Source organism: Salmo salar, chromosome 13 (genome assembly GCF_965601325.2).
Source record: "Salmo salar chromosome 13, fSalSal1, whole genome shotgun sequence".
Classification (NCBI taxonomy): domain Eukaryota; kingdom Metazoa; phylum Chordata; class Actinopteri; order Salmoniformes; family Salmonidae; genus Salmo; species Salmo salar.
In genome coordinates this window covers 31,265,705-31,275,121 of record NC_138303.1, presented here as the reverse complement: position 1 = coordinate 31,275,121, position 9,417 = coordinate 31,265,705, and the positions used below count along the sequence as shown (strand labels likewise).

Here is a 9,417-nt window from a genome sequence, read left to right as displayed (position 1 = left end):
TACCATGCTCAGACATAAGTTTACCAGAGAGATAGTGTTTTTTGCTTTACCCTTCTAGTCATCCAAGACCCAATAAAAAATCTTAACCATACGATAATCTTCTACTGAAAGCCGTTGACGACCACCTTGGCCTTAAAAATGTAAACTCCCCTTTTCATTACATTTGACCTTCTCCATTTCCTTAGGCCTTGTTAATGATATTTTTCTCCCTTGCCCACCTCGAACCTCCCCCCACCCTTCCACAGATGGAGACAGAGGGGTGCAGCATTTTCCTTGGCCTGATTTATTTCCCCCTCCCCTCCCGTCTTTCCCCAGCTCTCTATAGCAGGAGACAGGCATTCTTCTTGCCACGTTTCTTGGCCTGCAGCGCCGCCCTGGTGGCCATCTCAAACACCTCCCTCACACCATCTTTCGTCTTGGCTGAGCACTCCAAGTAGCCAAACGCGTTGATGCGGTTAGCCATGTCCCGGCCCTCCTCTGGCTTCACTGGTTCCTGTTCATGTGTCAGAGTTGGAAACGTGTTCAGAGGCATTCTATGGTTGGCATCCTTTGTGACATACTAAATCACCAATCATTACAACAAGTCAAACAAAAACGTAACTAGCATGTTGGATAAACCAACTGAACAAAACAAAAACCTCTGAACCGGTGTATAATTAGACAACAGCAAACAGTACACTAAGTGAAGGTAGCTTATAAGGCAACAACCACTTTAAAACAAATGTGCATGGTTTGTTCAATTTCAATGTTAAATAAAAAATATATATCCTCAATGGATCAGGGCAATGAGTCTACTTGACGAAATTCCATAATAAGAATTCATAATGCATCCTGTACCTGCTTCATTTTTGCTAACTCCCGACGTGTGTGTTCGTCATTCCGCAAGTCCTTCTTATTACCCACAAGAATGATGGGCACATTTGGACAGAAGTGCTTTACTTCAGGGGTCCACTTCTCTGGGATATTCTCTGTTTCAGACACAGGATTGTTTTAGGAAACTGCTGCAAGTGATACGATAATTTGTTGCATTTACCATGTATGACAAATATGAATATTACAGTCACCAAGGTCTTACCCAAGCTGTCAGGACTATCTATGGAAAAGCACATGAGGATGACGTCAGTGTCAGGGTAGGAGAGAGGCCTTAATCTGTCGTAGTCCTCCTGTCCGGCTGTGTCCCAGAGGGCCAGTTCCACCTAGAACTCACAGGGAGAGCAGATATTCACAGTTACACTGCTGTTTGGCCAAACACTGCAATTGTCTCTGAATAAATGATTACCTATCAAAATGTGTAAACCACAAGACATCCACATAAAAAGGATGCTTCAAAGTATGTCTTGATGGCAAACTGTGTTACTAAACGTCCAATCTCACCTGCTTACTGTCCACCTCAATATCTGCCACATAGTTCTCAAAGACAGTGGGTACGTAGACCTCAGGGAACTGGTCTTTACTGAAGACTATCAACAGACAGGTCTTCCCACAAGCACCATCACCAACGATCACCAGTTTCTTACGGATCGCAGCCATCTGCAAAACAATGTCTGTTAAAGTAAAAATCCAGCAAAAAAAGTGGCAAAAATGTTATTGAAAAACTATTGCGTTTCACAGTGATAATATAGAAACAACCAAGCAAATCCAAATTTGTAGGGGGGAAAAAATGACAGTAATATATTACAGAACAAAAATACAAAGTAATACAATATCCCAGACATGTTCCAGAAGCACAACAAGCTTATTTCTCTAAAATGCAGTGCACAAATTGGTTTACATGCCCAATTTAAATAAAGGTTACATAAATAAATAAAAACAGGTAAGTCAGTTAAGAACAAATTCTTATTTACAATGACGGCCAACCGGGGAACAGTGGGTTAAGTGCCTTGTTTAGGGGCAGAACGACAGATTTGTACCTTGTCAGCTCGGGATTCAATCCAGCAACCTTCCAGTTACTGGCCCAACGCTCTAACCACTAGGCTACCTGCCACGCCTGTTAGTGAGCATTTATCCACCTGACAGGTGTAGCATATCAAGAAGCTGATTAAACAGCATGATCATTACACAGGTGCACCTTATGCTGGGAACAATAAAAGGCCACTCTAAAATGTGCAGTTTTGTCACAACGCCACAGATGTCTAAAGTTTTGATGAAGCGTACAATTGGCATGCTGACTGCAGGCCAGAGCTGTTGCCAGAGAATTATATGTTAATTTCTCTACCATAAGCCGCCTCCAACGTCATTTCAAAGAATTTGGCAGTACGTCCAACCGGCCTCACAACCGCAGACCACGTGTAACCATGTGCCCAGGACTTCCACATCTGGCTTCTTCATCTATGGGATCGTCTGAGGGAGGGGTGCTGAGGAGCATTTCTGTTTGTAATAAAGTCCTTTTGTGGGAAAGAAACTCATTCTGATTGGCTGGGCCAGGCTCTCAAGTGAGTGGGCCTATGCCCACCCATGGCTGCACAACTGCCTAGTCATGTGAAATCCATAGACCAGGGCCTAATGAATTCATTTCAATTGACTGATTTTGTTCTATGAACTGTAACTCAGTAAAATCTTTGAAATTGTTGCATGTTTCGTATATATATATATATATATATATATATATATATATATATATATATAATAAACATACACAACCAGTCAAACCCCTCAAACTTTTACAGATGCACAATTGAGAGCATTCTGTCGGTCTGTATCACCGCCTGGTGCGGAAACTGCACCGCCCACAACCGCAGGGCTCTCCAGAGGGTGGTGCGGTCTGCACAAAGCATCACCGGGGGCAAAAAAGATGATCAGCTACAACAACCACCCGAGCCACTGCCTGTTCACCCCGCTACCGTCCAGAAGGCAAGGTCAGTACAGGTACATCAAAGCTGTGACCGAGAGACTGAAAAACAGCTTCTATCTCAAGGCCATCAGACTGTTAAACAGCCATCACTAACATTGAGTGGCTGCTGCCAACATGGACTTGAAATCATTGGCCACTTTAATAAATGGAACACTAGTCACTTTTAATAATGTTTACATATCTTACATTACTCATCTCATATGTATATACTGTATTCTATACGATCTATTGTATCTTAGCCTATGCCACTCTGACATTGCTCATCCATACATTTATATATTCTTATTCCTTTACTTAGATGTGTGTATTAGGTATTTGTTGTGGAATTGTTACATATTACTTGTTAGATATTGCTGCACTGTCGGAACTAGAAGCACAAGCATTTCGCTACACTCGCAATAACATCTGCTAATCATGTGTATGTGACCAATACAATTTGATTTGACGTTTGGACACACTTAATCATTCCAGGGTTTTTCTTTATTTGTACTACTTTCTACATTGTAGAATAATAGTGAAGACATCAAAACTATAAAATAACACATATGGAATCATGTTGTAACCAAAAAAGTGTTATGGAAATCAAAATGTATTTTATATTTGAGATTCTTCAAAGTAGCCACCCTTTGCCTCTGACAGCTTTGCACACTCTTGGCTTTCTCTCAACCAGCTTCATGAGGTAGTCACCTGGAATGCATTTTAATTAACAGGTGTGCCTTGTTAATAGTTTTTGTGGAACTTCTTTCCTTCTTAATGCGTTTGAGCCAATGTCCATATTATGGCAAGAACAGGTCAAATAAGCAAAGAGAAAAGACATTACTTTAAGACATGAAGGTCAATCAATCTGGAACATTAAGAACTTGTGCAGTCGCAAAAATGAATAAGTGCTATGATGAAACTGGCTCTCATGAGGACCACCACAGGAAAGGAAGCCCCAGAGTTACCTCTGCAGAAGAGGATAAATTCATTTACCAGCCTCAGATTGCAGCCAAAATAAATGCTTCAGAGTTCAAGTAACAGACATCTCAACATTAACTGTTAAGAGGAGAATGTGTGAATCAGGCCTTCTTGGTCGAATTTTTGTATTTATTATGGATCCCCATTAGCTCTTCCTGGGATCAGGCAAAATTAAGGCAGTTTATATAATTTTAAAAACATAATACATTCACAGACCATGTGCCCTCAGGCCCCTACTCCACCACATATATACAGTACAAAATCCATGTATAGTGCATATGCTATCTTGTGTGTGTGTTTGTGTTGCTTTACAGTCCCCGCTGTTCCATAAGGTGTTTTTTAAAATCTAATATTACTGTTTGCATGAGCTACTTGATGTGGAATAGAGTTCCTTGTAGTCACGGCTCTATTTAGTACTGTGTGCCTTCCATAGTCTGTTCTGGACTTGGGGACTGTGAAGAGGCCTCGTGGCATGTCTTGTGGGGTATGCATGGGTGTCCGTGCGTTCAACATGTCAATACCTCTCATAAATACAAGCAGTGATGAAGTCAATCTCTCCTCCACTTGGAGCCAGGAGAGATTGACATGCATATTATTAATATTAGCTCTCTGTGTACATCCAAAGGCCAGCTGTGCTGCCCTGTTCTGAACCAATTGCAAAAAAAAGTTTGTGGCACCTGACCACACGACTGAACAGTAGATAAAACTAGGGCCTATAGGACCTGCCTTGTTGACAGTGCTGTCAAGAACGTAGAGCAGCACCTTATCATGGACATACTTCTCCCCATCAGCTACTTTTGTATCAACATGTTTTAACCATGACAGTTTACAATTCAGGGTTACTCCAAGCAGTTTATTCACCTCAACTTGCTCAATTTCCACATTTATTATTACAAGATTTAGTTGAGGTTTAGAGTTTAGTGAATGATTTGTCCCAAATACAATGCTTTTAGTTTTATAAATATTTAGGACTAACTTATTCCTTGCCACCCACTCTGAAACTAACTGCAGCTCTTTCTTAAGTGTTGCAGTCATTTCAGTCGCTGTAGTAGCTAACATGTATAGTGTTGAGTCATCCGAATTGCTGCAAATAAACCACTACTAAAAGACAACAATAAGAAAAAGATACTTGCTTGGGTCAAGAAACACGAGCAATGGACATTAGACCGGTGTAAATCTGTCCTTTGGTCCGATGAGTCCAAATTTGAGATTTTTGGTTCCAACTGTTGTGTCTTTGAGACGCAGAGTAAGTGAAGGGATTATCTCTGCATGTGTGGTTCCCACCGTGAAGCATGGAGGAGTTGTGATGATGCTTTGCTGGTGACACTATGATTTATTTAGAATTCAAGGCACACTAAACCAGCATTGCTACCACCGCATTCTGCAGCGATACACCATCCCATCAGGTTTGCGCTTAGTGTGACTATCATTTGTTTTTCAACAGGACAATGACCCAAACCACACCTCCAGGATCTGTAAGGTCTATTTGACCAAGGAGAGTGATCGTGCTGCATCAGATGACCTGGCCTCCACAATTACCCGACCTCAACCCAATTGAGATGGTGTGGGATGAGTTGCACCACAGAGTGAAGGAAAATCAGCCAACAAGTCCTCAGCATATGTGGGAACTCCTTGAAGACTGTTGGAAAAGCATTCCTCATGAAGCTGTTTGAGAGAATGCCAAGAGTGCGCAAAGCTGTCATGAAGGCAAAGGGGTGGCTACTTTGAAGAATCTCAAATATAACATATTTTGATTTGTTTAACACGTTTTTGGTTACATGATTCCATGTGTTATTTCATAGTTTTGATGTCTTCACTATTATTCAACAATGTAGAAAATAGTAAAAATAAAGAAAAACCATTGAATGAGTAGGTGTTTCCAAACTTTTGACCGGTACTGACTGACTGTATGAATGTATATATTATTTATTTTTTCACTTTTCAAAAAGTGTTAAAGGAAAACTCTACCCCACAACGATCTTTTGGTATTGTTTCATCAATCCATTGTTGATATAGTCCCAAAATGTTTTGCATGTCAGCATCAAGTTTTCAACATACACTACAGGGCCAAAAGTATGTGGACACCCCTTCAAATGAGTGGATTCGGCTATTTTAGCCATTGCTGACAGGTGTATAAAATCGAGCACACAGCCATGCAATCTCCAAAGACAACATTGTCAGTAGAATGGCCCGTACCCGAAGAGCTCAACATGGCACCATCATACGATACCACCTTTCCAACAAGTCAGTTGGTCAAATTTCTGCCCTGCTAAAGTACTGTTATTGTAAAGTGGAAACGTCTAGGAGCAACAACGGATCAGCCGCAGAGTGGTCGGCCAGACAATCTCACAGAATGGGACCACCGAGGGCTGAAGCGCAGAAAAATAGTCTGCAACACTCACTACCAAGCTCCAAACTGCCTCTGGAAGCAACGTCAGCACAATAACTGTTTGTTGGGCGCTTCATGAAATGGGTTTCCATGGCCGAGCAGTCGCACACAAGGCTAAGATCACCATCAGCAATGCCAAGTGTCGGCTGAAGTGGTGTAAAGCTCTCCGCCATTGGACTATGGAGCAGTGGAAACGCGTTCTCTGGAGTGATGAATCACCCTGCACCATCAGGCAGTCCGATGGACGGATCTGGGTTTGGCGGATGCCAGGAAAACGCTACCTGCCCCAATGCATAATGGCAACTGTGGAGTTTTTCATAGTTCGGGCTAGGTCTCTTAGTTCCAGTGAAGGGAAATCTTAATGCTTTCAGCATACAATGATATTCTAGATGATTCTGTGCTTCCAACTTTGTGGCAACAGTTTGGGGAAGGCTCTATCCTGTTTCAGCATGACAATGCCCTGTGCACAAAGCGAGGTCCATACAGAAATGGTTTGTCGAGATCGGTGTGGAAGAACTTCACTGGCCTGCACAGAGACCTGACCTCAACCCCATCGAACACCTCTGGGATGAATTGGAACGCCGATTGCGAGCCAGGCCTAATCGCTGAACATCAGTGCCCAACCTCACTAATGCTCTTGTGGCTGAATAAAAGCAATTCCCCGCAGCAATGTTCCAAATCTAGTGGAAAGCCTTCCTAGAAGAGTGAAGGCTGTTATAGCAGTAAATGGGGGGGACCAACTCCATATTAACACCCATGATTTTAGAATGAGATGTTCGACGAGCAGTCCCATTTTGGCCCCAAAGGACACATGAAAGCCAGCCACCAACTTCAGCTCCAGTGACTACAGACTGTGTTAGGCTACATAATGAAACATTTCCATAGTGCCAGTTTCCCCCCCACACAGATTTAGCTTAATCCTCCTGGACTAAGAACATCATCCAATGGAGAATTTCCATTGCACATAGCCCCTTTGCTCCAGGAGACCTGTACACAGTTGGCTACTGTCACTGAAGGCTACATTCCATATCCCCCAAAACATATTTACCAGTCCTCTGGGTTGACCCATTTCCCCCCCAAAAAAATTGTCACTGAAGTAAAATCTACAAGCCGGAATACCTTACCAGTCGGTATGGGTTATACAATGTCTTTACTACTTCGGTAAAATACGTTTAAATCCACATTTTCCGAAGCTCAAGATCCCAGCGTGATCCCATTGCACCTTTAGGGAAATATGGAATGAATTTGGTAAGCTCTGGAAACAATGGTTATACAACGTTTATATCCAAGTTAAGGCATTCCGAATTAGGCTAGATTTGCCTTCGGTGACGGGAAATTTCTTGGAAATAGGTCAAGGGCTGGTGAATATGTTTTCGGGGATAAGGTATGTAGCCTTCAGCGATGGGAGCCCAATGTGTACAAGTCTCCTGGAGCGAAGAGGCTACATTGTCTCGACGAATCAGAGTGTAGAAGCTTCCACTCAATACCAAACAGTCCCTTTACAAGTCAGAATGTTGAATAATCTTCATTTGAACTTACTCTACCCACTGTGCGCTGATTTTGTCCTTCTGCCTTTAAAATTGACAAACTATTCACAGGAAAGTATTATTAAACCAACATCAAAACGTGGATCTGGATTGTTTGCTCTTCACCTGAAGCATGGGCACAAGACGGAAGGACATGCCCGCAATGCATGCATACTAACTTAAGTCTTGCAGGTGTTTATGTAACCAATGTGAAATGGCTAGTTAGTTAGCGGTGGTGCACGCTAATAGCGTTTCAATCGGTGGCGTCACTCGCTCTGAGACCTGAAGTAGTTGTTCCCCTTGCTCTGCAAGGGCTTTTGTGGCGCGATGGGTAACGATGCTTTGTGGGTGTCCGTTGTTGATGTGTGCAGAGGGTCCCTGTTTCAAGCCCAGGTTGGGGCGAGGAGAGGGACGGACGCTATACATGGTTGTCGGTTTAATTATACCTCCATGTAGATATTTTTTCTCAAATTCCTATCCGCAAAAGGACAAACCACGCTGACAACCGGCAGACTTAATTCAAATTAAATTGTATTCAACATTCTGGCATGTAGACATTTCGCAAACAAATGTATGGCATTAATCCCAGACTGTGTAACCAGGGGTATCAGTCTGATTCGTTAGGCAACATTGCACAGTGCTTTTCAGTCAATTACTGTTGGAGGCCTGTAAACCCAGACGTTTATGATAATCAACAACCAATACTCAAATTCAGATAAAAACGCCAATACTGGCCATGTCAGCCATCTTTCTAGGCCTAACTACTGAATTTCAGTAAAATGCATGTATGGACTTTTTTGTTCCATGTTCACATGAAATTACCCATAATACCTAGTGACACTATCACAACTAGCCAAGAGAAGTCTACCTGCAGAAGACACTGCTTGCTGTCCTCAACAACAAAACGCCGCACCCAAACTACTAACTAGCTAATTCCCCCCTTTCACGTCAACTCAGTCAGTGTTAGCTAGTTAGACAAACAAATAACTAGTTACAACGATTTTCCCATTTAAAACGTGCTGGGTCGGTGGACAACGGTTATGAAAATTAAGTCACTTGTCAGTGGTGGCTAGCAAGTTAGCTAGAGATCTTGCCCAGGCACTGGCAAGTGCGAAGAGTTGCTAGCTTACAGACCAGTGTGCTGCTAACTTCACAATGGTGATGACCTGCTAGCTTTTCCTGTCCAGCTCTGGCTGATGGTGTCTGAAACAAGGAGTCTTTTCACTTCAATTGTTCGCTCGTTTCCGTCATTAATGCTAGCTAGTTTAGCTATCTAATGTTAGCTAATAGCGGTCTCTCGTATTATAGCCCCATGTCATCTTGCCTACAGAAAACAAGTTTAAAGCCTCATTCAAATATTTACTAAATACATTATATATTTTCAAGGTGAGCAACCAAAATTATAAATAGGTTACATTTCCTCGTTTTAGTACCGTTTTCGTTATAGATGTCCTCGCCTTCCTTCTCTTTTCCTGTCCGACCCTTCAATCCGGCCCTAACAGTGTGCCACGCCGATAACATCCGCCTAAGCCCGCGACCTCCAGCCAATAGGAAACCTCAAATTAATGAGTGACAGATATTTAAGCCAACAACTCGATAAATGTATACCGGTGCATGGAAAAAACGGAAGTGAAGAGTTAATATTTTTCCCCCTACCATATGGTTTCAACAATAAGTAAGGATATTTTGGGGTC

At 42.3% G+C, this 9,417-nt stretch overlaps 1 protein-coding gene across 1 annotated transcript; it reads right to left on the bottom strand.

Moving 5' to 3' along the window:
- Positions 1-200: 200 nt before the first annotated feature.
- Positions 201-9,275, bottom strand: LOC106566835 (rho-related GTP-binding protein RhoA-C). Its single transcript, XM_014135290.3, has 5 exons — positions 9,157-9,275; positions 1,375-1,530; positions 1,076-1,196; positions 838-968; positions 201-493 (listed from the first exon to the last, which is right to left on the bottom strand). Exons 2-5 carry the CDS (start codon positions 1,528-1,530, stop codon positions 320-322), a joined length of 582 nt encoding a protein of 193 aa, XP_013990765.1. The 5' UTR covers positions 9,157-9,275; the 3' UTR covers positions 201-319.
- Between the last annotated feature and the right edge of the window lie 142 nt (positions 9,276-9,417).

Bases quoted from the DNA above. Each gene is read 5' to 3' on its own strand.
- LOC106566835 (XM_014135290.3), bottom strand. From the start codon at position 1,530: ATGGCTGCGATCCGTAAGAAACTGGTGATCGTTGGTGATGGTGCTTGT. The intron at 1,197-1,374 runs GTGAGATTGGAC...TGTGAGTTCTAG, and splicing joins TTGAGGTGGACAGTAAGCAG to GTGGAACTGGCCCTCTGGGA. The intron at 969-1,075 runs GTAAGACCTTGG...TGTCTGAAACAG, and splicing joins AGATAGTCCTGACAGCTTGG to AGAATATCCCAGAGAAGTGG.